The sequence below is a fragment of the Phalacrocorax carbo genome, unplaced genomic scaffold, assembly GCF_963921805.1.
Source record: "Phalacrocorax carbo unplaced genomic scaffold, bPhaCar2.1 SCAFFOLD_161, whole genome shotgun sequence".
NCBI lineage: Eukaryota > Metazoa > Chordata > Aves > Suliformes > Phalacrocoracidae > Phalacrocorax > Phalacrocorax carbo.
Genome location: NW_026990416.1, coordinates 11,275 through 30,096, shown reverse-complemented (window position 1 = coordinate 30,096; position 18,822 = coordinate 11,275). Strand labels below are relative to the sequence as shown.

Here is an 18,822-nt window from a genome sequence, read left to right as displayed (position 1 = left end):
ACTCCACCCCTCCCCCGTTCCCCTATAGGCCCCCCCCCCCGGCCCCCTATAGACCCCACCTAAAGACACCCACCACCCCCCCATGGCACCCCATCTTCCCCCCCCACAGCCCCCCCCCCGGACCTCCAGAGAACCCTCAGCACCCCCATAACGCCCCCCCCGGGCCCCTATAGAACGCCATAGACACCCCCCCAGCCCCTCCAGGCCCCTATAGCTTCTCCCAGAACCCCTATAGGTGCCCCCCAGAACCCCCTACAGACCTCCACAGAACCCCCAGCACCCCCGTAGCCCCTCCCAGGACCCCAATAGCTCCCCTATATACCCCCCAGAACCCCCATAGACCTCCCTAAGACCCCTATAGCAAACCCCAGACCCCCCCGGACCCCCTATAGTACCCCTCATAGCACCCACCTCTCACAGCCACCAGCACCCCAATAACAACCTATAGCCCCCCCCAGGACCCCTATAGAGCTCCGCAGCCCCCCCGCAGGCCCCCATAGCCCCCTCCCCCAGCCCCCCAGGACCCCTATATAACTCCATAGCCCCTCCCAGGCCCCCCCAGGACCCCTGTAGAACTCCGTAGCCCCCTCGCAGGGCCCCTATAGGGCCCCCAGGCCCCCTATAGGCACCCATAGCCCCCTCCCCAGCCCCCCCAGGACCCCTATGTAACTCCATGGCCCCTCCCAGGCCCCCCCAGGACTCCTATAGGCCCCCAGAGACCCCTCCAGACCCCAGCAGGACCAGTATAAACCCCCATAATGGGGGACACCCCCCCCAGCTTCTGCCCCCCCATCATGCCCCTCCCCTCTTGGTGGCATTTGGGGACAGTCCCCAAACTGGGTTGTGGCACTGGGAGGGGCTGGGAGGGAGCTGGGGGGGGCTGGGGGCCGCTGGGGCCCCCCCCCACACACAGACCAAGTCCTTGGAGCACTTTATTAACAGCGAAATTCGTTATAATTAATTAATAACCCGGAGGGGGGGGGGAGGTGGGGGAGGGGCGGTGCCACCCCCGGGCGGGGGGAGGGGCGGTGCCACCCCCGGGGGGGAGGGGCGGGGCACCGCGGAGGGGGGAGGGGTGACGGCACCGTCGCATGCGGGGGGGGGAGGGGCGAAGGGTCAGGCCAGCGCCAGCACTGCGGGGGGGGAACACGGGGGTCACCGTGGGGGAGAGACCCCCGTGTCCCCCAGTGACCCCCCCATGACCCCCAACCCCCCCGTGACCCCGTGTCCCCGTGTCCCCCAGTGACCCCGTGTCCCCCAGTGACCCCAACCCCCCATGACCCCCCGTGTCCCAGTGACCCCCAGTGACCCCATGTCCCCCAGTGACCCCGTGTCCCCCAGTGACCCCAACCCCCCATGACCCCCCGTGTCCCAGTGACCCCCAGTGACCCCATGTCCCCCAGTGACCCCGTGTCCCTCAGTGACCCCCCAGTGACCCCCCGTGTCCCCCAGTGACCCCCCCGTGTCCCCCCGTGTCCCACAGTGACCCCCCCGTGTCCCCCCGTGACCCCCCCGTGTCCCCCAGTGACCCCCCGTGTCCCCCCGTGACCCCCCGTGTCCCCCAGTGACCCCCCCATGACCCCCAACCCCCCCGTGACCCCGTGTCCCCCAGTGACCCGTGTCCCCCAGTGACCCCAACCCCCCGTGACCCCCCGTGTCCCAGTGACCCCCCGTGTCCCCCAGTGACCCCGTGTCCCTCAGTGACCCCCCAGTGACCCCAACCCCCCATGACCCCCCGTGTCCCAGTGACCCCCAGTGACCCCGTGTCCCCCAGTGACCCCAACCCCCCATGACCCCCCGTGTCCCAGTGACCCCCAGTGACCCTCCATGTCCCCCAACCCCCCCATGACCCCCGTGTCCCAGTGACCCCCAGTGACCCCTCATCTCCCCCACCCCCGTGACCCCCGTGTCCCAGTGACCCCCATGACCCCCCGTGTCCCCCAGTGACCCCCCCATGTCCCCCAACCCCCCCGTGACCCCCGTGTCCCCCAGTGACCCCCATGACCCCCCGTGTCCCAGTGACCCCCAGTGACCCCCCGTGACCCCAACCCCCCCGTGACCCCCGTGTCCCAGTGACCCCCCATGACCCCCAACCCCCCGTGACCCCCGTGTCCCAGTGACCCCCAGTGACCCTGTGTCCCCCAGTGACCCCTGTGTCCCAGTGACCCCCATGCCCCCCAACCCCCCCCAACCCCCCGTGTCTCAGTGACCCCCGTGTCCCCCAGTGACCCCCATGTCCCAGTGACCCCATGTCCCCCAACCCCCCACGACCCCCCGTGTCGCAATGACCCCCAGTGACCCCGTGTCCCCCAGTGACCCCTGTGTCCCAGTGACCCCCAGTGACCCCCATGCCCCCAACCCCCCACAACCCCCCGTGTCTCAGTGACCCCCGTGTCCCCCAGTGACCCCCCGCCCCCGCCCCATGACCACGCCCCGCCCCCATGACCCCGCCCCCATGACCCCGCCCCACGGCCCCGCCCCTTGCCCCGCCCCTTGCCCCGCCCCCTCACCGCTCAGCGCCTCCTGCGCGAAGTACTTGACGTCGACGTCCTGGTCCTGCGTGAGCTTCTCCAGCACCGGCTTCACCTCGGCCTGCAGCGTCCTGGGGGGGCGTGGGGGGTGGTCCCAGGGGGGTCGGGGGGTTTTGGGGGGTCCCTGGTGGGTTTGGGGATGCCGGGGAGGGGGGTTGGGGGTCCCGGGGGGGAGTTAGGGGGTGCCGGGGGGTCCCAGGGGGGTTTAGGGGTCCTGAGGGGGGTCCCAGGGAGGAGTTTGAGGGTCCCGGGGGGGGTTTGGGGGTCCCAGGGGGTGCCGGGGGGTTTTGGGGGGTCCCTGGTGGGTTTGGGGATGCCGGGGAGGGGGGTTTGAGGGTCCCGGGGGGGGCGGTTTGGGGGTCCCGGGGGGGAGTTAGGGGGTGCCGGGGGGTCCCAGGGGGGTTTAGGGGTCCTGAGGGGGGTCCCAGGTGGGGGTTGGGGGGTCCCGGGGGGTCCCGGGGGGTTTTGGGGGGTCCCTGGTGGGTTTGGGGATGCCGGGGAGGGGGGTTTGAGGGTCCCGGGGGGGGGTTTGGGGGTCCCGGGGGGTCCCAGGGGGGTTTAGGGGTCCTGAGGGGGGTCCCAGGTGGGGGTTGGGGGGGTCCCAGGGGGTCCCAGGGAGGAGTTTGAGGGTCCCGGGGGTGGTTTGGGGGTCCCAGGGGGTGCCGGGGGGGAGTTTGGGGGTCCCAGGGGGTCCTGGGGGGGGTTTGGGGGTCCCAGGGGGTGCCGGGGGGTTTTGGGGGGTCCCTGGTGGGTTTGGGGATGCCGGGGAGGGGGGTTTGAGGGTCCCGGGGGGGGCGGTTTGGGGGTCCCGGGGGGGAGTTAGGGGGTGCCGGGGGGTCCCAGGGGGGTTTAGGGGTCCTGAGGGGGGTCCCAGGTGGGGGTTGGGGGGTCCCGGGGGGTCCCGGGGGGTTTTGGGGGGTCCCTGGTGGGTTTGGAGGGGGGTTTGAGGGTCCCGGGGGGGGTTTGGGGTCCCGGGGGGTCCCAGGGGGGTTTAGGGGTCCTGAGGGGGGTCCCAGGTGGGGGTTGGGGGGTCCCAGGGGGTCCCAGGGAGGAGTTTGAGGGTCCCGGGGGTGGTTTGGGGGTCCCAGGGGGTGCCGGGGGGGAGTTTGCGGGTCCCGGGGGGTCCCAGGGGAGGTTTGGGGGTCCTGGGGGGTCCCGGGGGGGGTTTGGGGGTCCCGGGGGTCCCGGGGGGGGTTTGGGGGTCCCGGGGGGTTTGGGGGGGGTCGGTACCCGCTGTCGAGGATGGGCCCGATGCGCTGCAGGGACTTGGCGACGTTGAAGCGGACGTTGGCGACGGCGTCGGCCGCCATTCGCAGCACCGTGGGCAGCATCTGCTGGGTGGTGATCTCCTGCCCGCACACCTCCGACAGCACCTGGGGGCACCCATGGGTGGGGGGGGGTCCCAGGCGTGGGGGGGGGGTCCCAGGGGGGCACCCAGGGGCGGGGGGAGGGCACCCATCGCGGGGGGAGGGGAGGGGAAGGGAGGGGGCAGCATCTGCTGGGTGGTGATCTCCTGCCCGCACACCTCCGACAGCACCTGGGGGCACCCATGGGTGGGGGGGGGTCCAGGCGTGGGGGGGGGGGTCCCGGGGGGGCACCCAGGGGCGGGGGAGGGCACCCATCGCAGGGGGAGGGAGGGGAAGGAGGGGGGCAGCATCTGCTGGGTGGTGATCTCCTGCCCGCACACCTCCGACAGCACCTGGGGGCACCCATGGTGGGGGGGGGTCCCAGGCGTGGGGGGGGGGTCCCGGGGGGGCACCCAGGGGCGGGGGGAGGGCACCCATCGCAGGGGAGGGGAGGGGAAGGGAGGGGGCAGCATCTGCTGGGTGGTGATCTCCTGCCCGCACACCTCCGACAGCACCTGGGGGCACCCATGGGTGGGGGGGGGTCCCAGGCGTGGGGGGGGGGTCGTGGGGGGGCACCCAGGGGCGGGGGGAGGGCACCCATCGCAGGGGGAGGGAGGGGAAGGGAGGGGGCAGCATCTGCTGGGTGGTGATCTCCTGCCCGCACACCTCCGACAGCACCTGGGGGCACCCATGGGTGGGGGGGGTCCCTGGGGGCACCCAGGGGCGGGGGGAGGGCACCCAACGCGGGGGGAGGGGAGGGGAAGGGAGGGGGCAGCATCTGCTGGGTGGTGATCTCCTGCCCGCACGCCTCCGACAGCACCTGGGGCACCCATGGGTTGGGGGGGGGGGGGGCTTTGGGGGGTCCCCTCGGGGATTCGGGGGGTCCCAGGGGGGTCCTGGGGGTGGGGCAGGGTTTGGGGGTCCCTATATGGGGTGGGGGGCACCCCTGGGTGCTCACGTTGATGCAGAAGAGGGTGGTCATGCAGTGCAGGTAGTTGGGGTCGGCCGCCATGGCCACAACACGGGGGGGGGGGGGGGGGGGGCGGGGGGTTTTGGGGGGGTCCCGCGGGGATTCGGGGGGTCCCAGGGGGGGTCCCGAGGGTGGGGGGGGTGGGGGCAGGGTTTGGGGGTCCCTTTATGGGGGTGGGGGGGCACCCCTGGGTGCTCACGTTGATGCAGAAGAGGGTGGTCATGCGGTGCAGGTAGTTGGGGTCGGCCGCCATGGCCAGGCACCTTGGGGACGATGGTGCCCTGGGCCCAATCCTGGCCGAAGCGCTCCACCAGTTTGCGGAGGTTACTGGTGGCCGCCTCCCGGATGGCGTACACTGCCCCCCGCACCAGTGCCACCAGTAAGGGGGCGCCGCGGGGCTCCGGTCGCCCCCCAGCCCGCCCCCAGCCCACCCGCAGCGCGCAGGGGGACGGGCCAGCGCCGACCAGTTGGGTCCTGGCAGGGACTGGGGAGGGCAACTGGAGGGGACCAGTGGCTCCCAGTAACACCCCTCGGGCTCCCAGTGGCTCCCAGTAACCCCTCAGGCTCCCAGTGGCTCCCAGTAACCCCCTCGAGCTCCCAGTAACCCCCTCGGGCTCCCAGTGGCTCCCAGTAACCCCTCAGGCTCCCAGTGGCTCCCAGTAACCCCCTCGGGCTCCCAGTAACCCCCTCGGGCTCCCAGTGGCTCCCAGTAACCCCCTCGGGCTCCCAGTAACCCCCTCGGGCTCCCAGTGGCTCCCAGTAACCCCTCAGGCTCCCAGTGGCTCCCAGTAACCCCCTCGGGCTCCCAGTAACCCTCAGGCTCCCAGTGGCTCCCAGTAACCCCCTTGGGCTCCCAGTAACCCCCTCAGGCTCCAGTGGCTCCCAGTAACCGCCTTGGGCTCCCAGTAACCCCCTGGGACTCCCAGTGGCTCCCAGTAACCCCTCGGGCTCCCAGTGGCTCCAGTACCCTCCCAGCACCCCCAGTACTCCCAGTAACCCCCAGTACCCCCCCAGCGCTCCCAGTACCCCCCAGTACCCCCCCAGCGCTCCCAGTAAGCCCAGTCTCACCGTGGTCAACCAGCCAGGCCATGCAGAGCGAGTTCAGCTTCTCATCGAAGAACTCCACACCCTGAGGAGGAGCAAACACCAGTAGGGATCAGTATAAACCCGTAAAAACCAGTATAAACCAGTAAAAGACAGTAGAACGCCAATAGAAGCCAATGAAAACCAGTGAAGCAGTATAAACCAGTACAACCAGTGCTCTCCCTGCGATGATCTGTACCTCACTCAGTATGAACCAGTAACCCTTCCCAATATGGGCCAGTACCGGCCCCACCCAGCGCCCCCCCAGGACCCCCCAGTGCCCCCCTGCGCCCCCCAGTGCCCCCCAGCGCCCCCCAGCACCCCCCAGCACCACCAGCTGGCCGGCCAGCAGCGGCATGTACTCGATGATGGCCAGGCGCACGCGCCACTTGGCGTCCTCCGCCAGCTCCACGATGGCGTGTGACCCCCTGCGCCCCCCCAGTGCCCCCCAGCGCCCCCCAGTGCCCCCCAGCGCCCCCCAGTGCCCCCAGCACCCACCAGCTGGCCGGCCAGCAGCGGCATGTACTCGATGATGGCCAGGCGCACGCGCCACTTGGCGTCCTCCGCCAGCTCCACGATGGCGTGTGACCCCCTGCGCCCCCCCAGCGCCCCCCAGTGCCCCCCCAGTGCCCCCCAGTGCCCCCCAGTGCCCCCAGCACCCACCAGCTGGCCGGCCAGCAGCGGCATGTACTCGATGATGGCCAGGCGCACGCGCCACTTGGCGTCCTCCGCCAGCTCCACGATGGCGTGTGACCCCCTGCGCCCCCCCAGCGCCCCCCCAGTGCCCCCCAGTGCCCCCAGCACCCACCAGCTGGCCGGCCAGCAGCGGCATGTACTCGATGATGGCCAGGCGCACGCGCCACTTGGCGTCCTCCGCCAGCTCACGATGGCCGGCAGCAGCGACTGCGAGAGCTGCCGGATGCCGATGACCTCGTTGACGCAGTCGAGGTTCGAGATGATGTTGAGCCGCACCTCGGGGCACTGCGGGGAGGGGAGGGGGCGCTGGGAGGGACATACTGGGAGGGGAGGGGGCGCTGGGAGGGACATACTGGGAGAGGAGGGGGTGCTGGGGGGACATACTGGGAGGGGAGGGGGTGCTGGGAGAGGAGGGGGTGCTGGGGGGACATACTGGGAGGGGAGGGGGTGCTGGGAGGGGAGGGGGTGCTGGAGGACATACTGGGAGGGGAGGGGGCACTGCAGGGGACATACTGGGAGGGGAGGGGGGCGCTGGGAGGGGGCACTGGGAGGGGAGGGGGCGCTGGGAGGGGGCACTGGGAGGGGAGGGGGCGCTGGGAGGGGGCACTGGGAGGGGAGGGGGCACTGGGAGGGGGCACTGGGGTGGCGGCTCCCGAGCGTCCCCAAATACCCCCCAAAACGTCCCTGAGTGTCCCCGACGTGTCCCCAGCCCCCCCCGCTGCCCCCCAGATGTCCCCAAGCACCCCCAGGTGCCCCCCAGCCCCCCCAGATGTCCCCAGGCGCCCCCCAGGAGCCCCCCAGCCCCCCCAGGCATCCCCAGGTGCCCCCCAGATGTCCCAGGCGCCCCCCAGGAGCCCCCCCAGATGTCCCCCAGGCGCCCCCCAGGTGCCCCCCAGATGTCCCAGGCACCCCCAGGCGCCCCCCAGATGTCCCCAGGCGCCCCCCAGATGTCCCCAGGCACCCCCAGGTGCCCCCCAGCCCCCCCAGATGTCCCCAGGCGCCCCCCAGGAGCCCCCCAGCCCCCCCAGGCATCCCCAGGTGCCCCCCAGATGTCCCCAGGCGCCCCCAGGAGCCCCCCAGATGTCCCCAGGCGCCCCCCAGGTGCCCCCCAGATGTCCCCAGGCACCCCCAGGCGCCCCCCAGATGTCCCCAGGCGCCCCCCAGGAGCCCCCCAGATGTCCCCAGGCGCCCCCCAGATGTCCCCCAGATGTCCCCAGGCGCCCCCCAGATGTCCCCAGGCGCCCCCCAGGAGCCCCCCAGATGTCCCCAGGCGCCCCCCAGGAGCCCCCCAGATGTCCCCAGGCGCCCCCCAGATGTCCCCCAGATGTCCCCAGGCGCCCCCCAGGAGCCCCCCAGATGTCCCCAGGCGCCCCCAGGTGCCCCCCAGCCCCCCCAGATGTCCCCAGGCGCCCCCCAGGCACCCCCCAGCCCCCCCAGATGTCCCCAGGTGCCCCCCAGCCATCCCCAGGTGCCCCCCAGCCCCCCAGGCACCCCCCCAGGCACCCCCCAGCCCCCCCAGATGTCCCCAGGTGCCCCCCAGCCATCCCCAGGTGCCCCCCAGATGCCCCCAGGCGCCCCCCAGCCCCCCAGCCCCCCCAGATGTCCCCAGGTGCCCCCCAGCCATCCCCAGGTGCCCCCCAGATACCCCAGATGCCCCCAGACACCCCTCAGATGCCCCCCAGGCGCCCCCCAGCCCCCAGGCGCCCCCCAGCCCCCCCCGGCCCCCCACCTCGTCCTTGAGCTGGGCGAGGAAGAGCGGCAGCAGGTGCTCCACCGTGTTGTCCTTGCCCAGGATGGGCGACAGCCCCATGATGACGGAGGCCAGCGCCGACTTCACGTGCTGGTTGGCGTCCGACACCAGCTCCTGCGGGGCGGGGGGCGCCTCAGGCCTCCGCGCCACGGCCCCCCGCCCCGGGGGGGCCCCGAGGGCCTCCCCGCCACGGCCCCCCGCCCCGGGGGGGCCCCGAGGGCCTCCCCGCCACGGCCCCCCGCCCCGGGGGGGCCCCGAGGGGGTCCCCGCCACGGCCCCCCGCCCCGGGGGGGCCCCGAGGGCCTCCCCGCCACGGCCCCCCGCCCCGGGGGGGCCCCGAGGGCCTCCCCGCCACGGCCCCCCGCCCCGGGGGGGCCCCGAGGGGGTCCCCGCCACAGCCCCCCGCCCCAGGGGGGCCCCGAGGGCCTCCCCGCCACGGCCCCCCGCCCCGGGGGGGCCCCGAGGGGGTCCCCGCCACGGCCCCCCGCCCCGGGGGGTCCCCGAGGGCCTCCCCGCCACGGCCCCCCGCCCCGGGGGGGCCCCGAGGGCCTCCCCGCCACGGCCCCCCGCCCCGGGGGGGGCCCCGAGGGCCTCCCCGCCACGGCCCCCCGCCCCGGGGGGGCCCCGAGGGGGTCCCCGCCACGGCCCCCCGCCCCGGGGGGGCCCCGAGGGCGTCCCCGCCACGGCCCCCCGCCCCGGGGGGGCCCCGAGGGCCTCCCCGCCACGGCCCCCCGCCCCGGGGGGGCCCCGAGGGGGTCCCCGCCACGGCCCCCCGCCCCGGGGGGGCCCCGAGGGCCTCCCCGCCACGGCCCCCCGCCCCGGGGGGGCCCCGAGGGCGTCCCCGCCACGGCCCCCCGCCCCGGGGGGGCCCCAAGGGGGTCCCCGCCACGGCCCCCCGCCCCGGGGGGGCCCCGAGGGCGTCCCCGCCACGGCCCCCCGCCCCAGGGGGGCCCCGAGGGGGTCCCCATGAGGTCCCACCACCCCAAGAGCCCTCCAAGGGGGTCCCCATGAGGTCCCACCACCCCAAGAGCCCTCTAAGGGGGTCCCCATGAGGTCCCACCACCCCATGGGTGTCCCCATGAGGTCCCACCGCCCCAAGAGCCCCCAAGGGGGTCCCCATGAGGTCCCACCACCCCATGGGTGTCCCCATGAGGTCCCACCACCCCAAGAGCCCCCCAAGGGGGTCCCCATGAGGTCCCACCGCCCCATGGGTGTCCCCATGAGGTCCCACCACCCCAGGAGGTCCCCAAGGGGGTCCCCATGAGGTCCCACCGCCCCATGGGTGTCCCCATGAGGTCCCACCACCCCAGGAGGTCCCCAAGGGGGTCCCCATGAGGTCCCACCACCCCATGGGTGTCCCCATGAGGTCCCACCACCCCAAGAGCCCCCCAAGGGGGTCCCCATGAGGTCCCACCACCCCATGGGTGTCCCCATGAGGTCCCACCGCCCCAAGAGCCCCCCAAGGGGGTCCCCATGAGGTCCCACCGCCCCAAGAGCCCCCCAAGGGGGTCCCCATGAGGTCCCACCACCCCATGGGTGTCCCCATGAGGTCCCACCGCCCCAAGAGCCCCCCAAGGGGGTCCCCATGAGGTCCCACCGCCCCAAGAGCCCCCCAAGGGGGTCCCCATGAGGTCCCACCACCCCAAGAGCCCTCCAAGGGGGTCTCCATGAGGTCCCACCACCCCAGGAGGTCCCCATGGGGTCCCCATGCTCCTTCCCCAGCCCATGGTGCCCCCCCAGCCCCTCCCCCAGCCCGGGGGGCCCCCCCAGCCCCTCCCCCAGCCCATGGTGCCCCCCCAGCCCCCCACCTTGATGCAGGGCAGGATCTGGCCCATGATGACGGCCTCCCGGCAGTCGGGGGACAGGTTCTCGCAGAACTCTGCGAGGGGCGACACGGGCGTCGGCTGGGGAGGGGGGAGGGGCGGGGGGACACGGGGAGGGGGGAGGGGCGGGGGGACACGGGGAGGGGGGAGGGACCATCCCTGGGGACACAAGGGCCACCCCTGGGGACGCGGGGACCATCTCCAGGCCCACGAGGACCCAGGTCCCACCTCTGCGGCCACAAGGGCCGTCCCTGGGGACACGGGGGGTGACGGGGGGTGACGGGGGGTGACGGGGGGTGACGGGGGGTGACGGGGGGGGTGGCCCCAGCTGACCTTTGACCTTGTGGGACGCGGCCGCCCGCACTTCGGCCTCGCAGTCCTTCATCAGGCTCTGGAAGGCCCCGACCAGGTCGGTTTTGGTGATCTCGGGGCCGACGGCGCGTTGCAGCTGCGGGGTCAGAGGTCAAACGGGTCCCCAAAACGCCCCGAATGTCCCCAAATTGTCCTTCCCCCCCAAAATATCCATCCAAAACGGCCCTAAATCCCCCCAAACGGCCCTAAAAGTCCCCCCAAATGGCCCCAAACGGCCCTGAATGTCCCCAAATTGTCCCCCCAACACCCCCGAGCGCCCCCCAACACCCCTGAGCGCCCCCCAAAGTGCCCCCAACACACCCGAGCACCCCCAAAGCGCCCCCCAACACCCCTGAGCACCCCCAAAGCAGCCCCCCAACACCCCTGAGCACCCCCAAAGCAGCCCCCCAACACCCCCGAGCACCCCCAAAGCGCCCCCCAAAGCACCCCCCAACACTCCCGAGCGCCCCCAAAGCACCCCCCAACACCCCCGAGCACCCCCCAAAGTGCTCCCAACACCCTCGAGCGCCCCCCAACACCCCTGAGCACCCCCCGAAGCGCCCCCCAACACCCCTGAGCACCCCTAAAGCGCCCCCCAACACCCCTGAGCACCCCCAAAGCGCCCCCCAAAGCACCCCCCAACACCCCCGAGCACCCCCCAAAGCACCCCCCAACGCCCACCAACACCCCCGAGTGGCCCCAAAGCGCCCCCAAAGCACCCCCCAACACCCCCAAGCGCCCACCAACACCCCCGAGTGGCCCCAAAGCGCCCCCAAAGCACCCCCCAACAACCCCAAAGCACCCCCCAACACCCCCGAGTGGCCTCTAAGTGCCCCCAAAGCACCCCCAGCACCCCCAAAGTGCCCCCGAGCGCCCCCAAAGCACCCCCCAACACCCCCGAGCACCCCCAAAGCACCCCCAGCACCCCCAAAGCACCCCCAAGCGCCCCCCAAAGCACCCCCCAACACCCCCAAGCGCCCCCCCCAGCGCCCCCCACCTCGGTGAACTTGTCGGCCACCATGTACCGCACGCGCCAGGACTTGTCCTCGGCCGCCTGGCGCAGGGTGGGCATCACCAGCCCCTCCAGCTCCTCCTGCGGCAGCAGCTGGGCGATGCTCACGCAGGCCTCCACCGCCAGCAGCCGCACCGAGTCCTGCCGGGGCGCGGCGCGTCACCCGGGGCGGCGGGGGGACAACCCCCACCCCCTCGGGCCACCCGCGCCGCCTCCGCCCCCGCCCAGGGTCCCGTTACCTGCTCGTCGGAGGCGAGGTTGGAGAACATGGGGATGATTTCGCTCTTGACGTGTTCCAGCTCCAAAACCTTGGCGAATTCGCCCAGTTTGGAGGCGGCGGCGCGACGGACCATGGGGGTGTCGTCCGAGCAGAGGTTGCGGAAGTACCTGGGGACGCGGGGACGAGGCTTGGGGACGGGCAGCGATCCCCGGGGACGTGGGGTGGGGGCGCCTGGACCCCGCCGTGACCCACCAAAACGGGACACAGGGGCAACATGGAGACCCTGGGTTGACCAACAGCTTGTTGAGGGACACCAAGGTTGGGTTGGGGCCACCAAGGTTGGGTTGGGGACATGGCGTGGGGGCACCTGGACCAGCCCGTCACCCCCAAAACGGGACAAGGGGGCCAACTTGGAGACTTTGGGTTGACCAACGGCTTGTTGAGGACCACCAAGGTTGGGTTGGGGCCACCAAGGTTGGGTCAGGGCCACCAAGGTTGGGTCGGGGACATGGCGTGGGGTCGCCTGGACCAGCCCGTCACCCCCAAAACGGGACAAGGGAGCAACGTGGAGACCTCGGGTTGACCAACGGCTTGTTGAGGGACACCAAGGTTGGGTTGAGGGACACCAAGGTTGGGTCGGGGACACGGCGTGGGGGCGCCTGGACCAGCCCGTCACCCCCAAAACGGGACAAGGGGGCCAACTTGGAGACCTTGGGTTGACCAACGGCTTGTTGAGGGACACCAAGGTTGGGTTGGGGACACCGGCGATGGGTCGGGGATGTGCCTTGGGTGTCCTGGACCCGCCCGTCACCCCCAAAACGGGACACGGGGAGCAACACCATGGCCTTGAATTGACCAAGAGCTTGTTGAGGGATGCAACAGGTGGGTCGGGGACACCACAGACGGGTCAGGGACACTGGTGACACCTTGGGGACATGCCAGGGGGTCGCCTAGACCAGCCCGTCACCCCCAAAACGGAACACGGGGCCAACGTGGAGACCCTGGGTTGACCAACAGCTTGTTGAGGGACATAAAGGTTGGGTTGGAGCCACCAAGGTTGGGTCTGGGACATGGCGTGGGGTTGCCTGGACCAGCCCGTCACCCCCAAAACGGGACAAGGGGGCCAACGTGGAGACCCTGGGTTGACCAACAGCTTGTTGAGGGAAATGAAGGATGGGTTGGGGCCACCAGGGATGGGTCAGGGACACAGCATGGGGTCGCCTGGACCAGCCTGTCACCCCCAAAACGGGACACGGGGAGCAACACCATGGCCTTGAATTGACCAAGGGCTTGTTGAGGGATGCAACAGATGGGTTGGGGACACCACAGACGGGTCAGGGACACTGGTGACACCTTGGGGACATGCCAGGGGGTCGCCTAGACCAGCCCGTCACCCCCAAAACGGAACACGGGGCCAACGTGGAGACCCTGGGTTGACCAACAGCTTGTTGAGGGACATAAAGGTTGGGTTGGAGCCACCAAGGTTGGGTCTGGGACATGGCGTGGGGTTGCCTGGACCAGCCCGTCACCCCCAAAACGGGACAAGGGGGCCAACGTGGAGACCCTGGGTTGACCAACAGCTTGTTGAGGGAAATGAAGGATGGGTTGGGGCCACCAGGGATGGGTCAGGGACACAGCATGGGGTCGCCTGGACCAGCCTGTCACCCCCAAAACGGGACACGGGGAGCAACACCATGGCCTTGAATTGACCAAGGGCTTGTTGAGGGATGCAACAGATGGGTTGGGGACACCACAGACGGGTCAGGGACACTGGTGACACCTTGGGGCCATGCCAGGGGGTCGCCTAGACCAGCCCGTCACCCCCAAAACGGAACACGGGGCCAACGTGGAGACCCTGGGTTGACCAACAGCTTGTTGAGGGACACAAAGGTTGGGTTGGGTTGACCAAGGTTGGGTTGGGGACATGGCGTGGGGGCACCTGGACCAGCCCGTCACCCCCAAAACGGGACAAGGGGGCCAACTTGGAGACCTTGGGTTGACCAATGGCTTGTTGAGGGACACCAAGGTTGGGTTGGGGCCACCAAGGTTGGGTTGGGGCCACGGCGTGGGGTCGCCTGGACCAGCCCGTCACCCCCAAAATGGGACAAGGGGGCCAACGTGGAGACCTTGGGTTGAGCAAGGACTTCTCGAGGGACACCAAGGTTGGGTTGGGGACACCACAGATGGGTTGGGGACGTGCCTTGGGTGTCCTGGACCCGCCCGTCACCCCCAAAACGGGACAAGGGGGCCAACGTGGAGACCCTGGGTTGACCAACAGCTTGTTGAGGGAGATGAAGGATGGGTTGGGGCCACCAGGGATGGGTCAGGGACACAGCATGGGGTCGCCTAGACCAGCCCGTCACCCCCAAAACGGAACACGGGGCCAACGTGGAGACCCTGGGTTGACCAACAGCTTGTTGAGGGACACGAAAGATGGGTTGGGCCCACCCTTTGGATGTGCCATGGGGTGTCTTGGACCCCGCCGTGACCCCCAAAATGGGATACAGGGGCCAACGTGGAGACTTGGGTTGACCAAGGGCTTCTCGAGGGACACCAAGGTTGGGTTGGGGACACCAGGGATGGGTTGGGGCCACCAAGGTTGCATTGGGGACATGCCGTGGGGTCACCTGGACCCACCCATCACCCCCAAAACGGAACACGGGGGCAGCATCAAGGCCTTGGGTTGACCAAGGGCCTGTTGAGGGACATGAACGATGGGTCGGGGCCACCGGTGACACCCTGGGGACGTCCTGGACCTGGCCGTGACCCCCAAACCGGGACACAGGAGCAACATAGAGACCTTGGGTTGACCAAAGTGTGTTGAGGGACACAACAGATGAGTGGGGGTCACCATGGAGGCGTTGGGGACAGCAGTGACGGGTTAGGGACGTGCCACGGTAGCATCACACCAAGCCACAAGCCCAGTAACAGGTCAAAGGGCCAACACAAAGACCCTGGGGGCAACCTGGAACTGATTTAGGGCCACCATAGTTGCCATCTGGCCACCAGGACCGGCTCGGGGCCAACACAGGCACCTTAAGAACGAGCCACGGGGCCACGACAACCATCCCATGACCCCAATAAGCCAACGCAAAGACCCAGTGGCCAACCCAAACGGGACCAAAAGCCACCGAAGTTGCCACGGGGCCACCGAGGATGGTTTGGGGCCACCGCGGAGGTCACTCACTGTCGCAGCTCGGCCTTGACGGGGCTGGAGACGCGCGGGTAGCAGACGCTGAAGAGGCCGCAGGCGGAGGTGCGGGAGGTGAACCAGTCGCCCCCCGCCAGGCGTTTCACCAAGGGGACAAAGTGACCTTCGAGGTCAGGTGGGGCGTGTTCGTGGGACACCGCCCGTAGGGACTCCACCGCCTTGTCCCGCACCACCGTCTCCTCCACCGTGGCCAAGCTCTCCAAGGGGGGCTGCAAAGGGGGGACAACGGGGTCACCCCCAAATCCTGACACTCCTCCAAGGTCCCTCAGGTCCCCAAAATCCCCCTACGAGGAGCCCAACGTCCACCCAACCAACCCAATGCTCTCGTGAAGAGCCCAGTGTGCCCCCAAATCATCTCAATGTCACCCTTGAGGACCCCAAAGTCACCCCCCAAGGGGTGGTGGGGTCTCCAGGGGGTCACCCCCAAATCCTGATGTCCCCCCCAAGGTCCCTCAGCTCCCCAAAATCCCCCTGCGAGGAGCCCAACGTCCACCCAACCATCCCAACGCTCTCCTGAAGAGCCCAACGTGCCCCCAGATCATCTCAATATCACCCTAAAAACCCCAACGTCCCCCCCGCCAAGGGGTGGTGGGGTCTCCAGGGGGTCACCCCAAGTCCTGACGTCCCCCCAAGGTCTCTCAGCTCCCCAAAGTCGCCCTAAAAGGAGCCCAACACCCACCCAACCAACCCAACGTCCCACTGGGGAGCCCAACGTTCTCCTGAAGACCCCAAGATCCCCCCCAGATCACCTCAGTGTCCCCTTGAAGACTCCAAAGTCCCCTCAAAGAGTTGGGGGGGCCTCCAGGAGGTGACCCCCACATCCCAACACCCTCCAATGTCCCTCAAGTCCCCAACGTCCCCCCCTCTTTACAACAAGCCCGACGTCCATCCAAACCACCCAACGTCCCGCCATGTCCCAGGTGACCCTGGGGTGGGACGGGGGGGGCCGGGTGGGGGTTGGGGGGGTCCCAGGCGCCTGGGGAGGGGACCCAGCCCCCCCAGGGAGGGTGGGGGAGGGTCCCGTACCAGGAGACAGTGGACGAATTCCGGTCCCCCAACCAGGGCGGTGAAGGTGCCGAGCTGCTCCGCCAACGCCAACAGCACCTCGTCCTCATCGTAGATGGTGTCTTTGACAAAGGAAGGGACGCCTCTGTCACCTCTCCGGGCTGTCAATCATCCCCTAAACCCCACCCACCACCCCCAAAACCCCCACCCACCACCCTCCAAACGCCACCCACCCACCGGCACAACCCATCGGCACCCACCACCCCCCAAACGCCACCCACCCACCGGCACAACCCATTTCCCCCCCACCCTACAAGCAAAAGGGGCGGCGTAGGGAGGTGGTGGGTGCTTTAGGGGAGCAGGGAGTGATTTGGGGGAGGGGTCCCAGCCTTCCAAGACCCCCCCGGGCCCCTCCCCTTTACCGGTGAGGAAGGGCAGGAGCTCGCTGCGGGTGCGCTCCACACCCAGCGCCAGGGCGATGGTCGACAGCTTCTTGATGCTGTTGAGCCGTAGCTGGAGAAATAGGGAGGGGGGAGGGAAAAAGGGTGAGGAACTGTGTCCCCCCCCGAAAAACAGGACCCCCAGGGGGCAAAAAGCACCCCTATGGGGCAAACAAACACCCCAGCAGGGGTAAATACTCCTCCTTGGGCAAATAAAGCTACTCCTAGGGCAAATAACCTGCCTTCTAGGCGGGGATATGACACCCCTGAGGACAAAATGGCCCCTGTGGGGGTCAAATAACCCCCCTCAAGGGGCAAATAAAGCCCTTCCTGGGGGGAATCTCACACCCCCGGGGAAGAAAATAGCACCCGTGGGGTCAAATAAACCCCGCCAGGAGCAAATAAAACCCCCCAAGGGCAGAAAAAAAGCCCCTTCTGTGGGAAACTCACCCCCAGGGGCAAAAAACCACCCCCGTGGGGCAAATAAAGCCCCTCCTGGGGGGAATCTCACAACCCTGAGGACAAAATGGCCCCTGTGGGAGTCAAATAACACCCTCCAGGATCAACCCCCCCCCCAAAGGAGACAAATAAGGGCCCTTCTGGGGGAAACTCACCCTCCAGCAGCAAATAACCACCCTGCGGGGGTAAATAAAGCCCCTCCTGGGGCAAATCCCCCCCCCCAGGGGGAACCCACCCCCTTGGGGACAAAATGGCCGCCGCGACCAGAAACAACTCTCCCCCCTAAGGGGCAAATAAAGCCACTTCCGGGGCTAAACCCACCACCTCACACCATTCAGCCAATCAGGAGCCTCGTCTCATGGCTCCGCAACGCTGCTGCGGCACAGAGAAGCCCCCCCATTGGCTCCGCGCCCCACCCCCACCTGCTAAGCCCACCCCCTGGCTCCGCCCACACCGGGCGGCACCCAATGGCTGCCGTTGATGACCCGCACTCCTCTTCCCATTGGTCGCCGCGAGGTGACGGGGGGGCCAATCCGACAGCGCCGCGCTGCCCCGCCGATGGGGGGCGCCGCGGAGTGTGTGGGGGGGGCGATTTCTCTTAACGCCGACCGGACCAATGAGGAGCCCCCTCACAATACGAATGGGGGATGCCAACCAATCAGAGCGCGCCTTTCATCCTAAACGACCGGCACGGGGTAAAGCGAAGGATGAGGATTTCCACCCCCCCCGCCATGTAACGCCGCTCCCCATTAGCCTGCCCCTGAGGTGGGGAGGCGGGCTAAGCCAATCAGAACGGCCGTTTCATGGCGGCGCCGCGGCGGCCGCCATTAGCGATAGGAGCGGGACCGCGGCGAGCCGTGGCGGCCTGAGCCAGAGGCCGACACCGGGCCCGGGAGAGCGAAACCGAGTCCGGTAACCTGTACCTGCACGTCCTCGTTACGGAGCTCGTCGATGAGAACGGCGATGGGGTAAAGCGAATCGTCGCCGTCCGCCGCCGCCATCTTCTTCGCCTCCACCGCCGTCGCCGCCCAGGCGCTGAGGGGCCAAACGGGGCCGCCCACCCCGCTCTTGCAGGGTCTCCCGAACGCTCATTGGTCAGCACCGCCCCAACGCCCGCCTTCCCGCTCTCCCCATTGGTCTAGGGGCTCGGTAACCCCACCTCTCCGCGACAGTCCCCCGCCCCCTTGCGGCCAACTCGGCCACGCCCCCTCCTCGCCGCCGTATTGGGCGGCGCCGTTGAGTGACGCGGCGGAGGGGCGGGGCGAGGCGTTGCTCGGCAACGCGCCGCCGCCGTCTCCAGTGCTGAACTGGGACCCGCTGGGTCATACTGGGAGCCACTGGGACCCCCCCCAGGCTGAACTGGGCCATACTGGGACCCCTCCAGACCCAAACTTGGCCGTACTGGGACCCCCCTAGACCCAAACTGAGCCATACTGGGACACCCCCAGACCCAAACTGGGCCGTACTGGGACCCCTTCAGACCCAAACTGGGCCATACTGGGACACCCCGGACCCAAACTGGGCCGTACTGGCATCCCTCCAGACCCAAACTGGGCTGTACTGGGAACCCCCCCAGACCCAAAATGGGCCATACTGGGACCCCTTCAGACCCAAACTGGGCCATACTGGCATCCCTCCAGACCCGAACTGGGTCATACTGGGACACCCCCAGACCCAAACTGGGCCATACTGGGAACCCCCCCAGACCCAAACTGGGCTGTACTGGGACCCCCCAGACCCAAAATGGGCCATACTGGGAACCCTTCAGACCCAAACTGGGCCATACTGGGACCCCCCCAGACCCAAACTGGGCCGTACTGGGACCCCCCAGACCCAAACTGGGCCATACTGGGACCCCTCCAGACCCAAACTGGGCTGTACTGGGACCCCCCAGACCCAAAATGGGCCATACTGGGACCCCTTCA

The 18,822-nt window shown here is 69.6% G+C and overlaps 1 protein-coding gene across 1 annotated transcript; it reads right to left on the bottom strand.

Moving 5' to 3' along the window:
* Positions 1–919: 919 nt before the first annotated feature.
* Positions 920–18,333, bottom strand: LOC135311190 (serine/threonine-protein phosphatase 2A 65 kDa regulatory subunit A alpha isoform-like). The gene is given in 16 exon segments (XM_064440322.1): positions 920–1,133; positions 2,511–2,602; positions 3,762–3,904; positions 5,047–5,106; positions 5,108–5,202; positions 5,916–5,976; positions 6,429–6,911; positions 8,356–8,490; positions 10,185–10,255; positions 10,533–10,647; positions 11,548–11,703; positions 11,802–11,949; positions 14,970–15,202; positions 16,020–16,120; positions 16,421–16,511; positions 17,821–18,333. Coding segments are annotated over 16 exon segments (2,079 nt in total). The 5' UTR covers positions 17,899–18,333; the 3' UTR covers positions 920–1,116.
* Between the last annotated feature and the right edge of the window lie 489 nt (positions 18,334–18,822).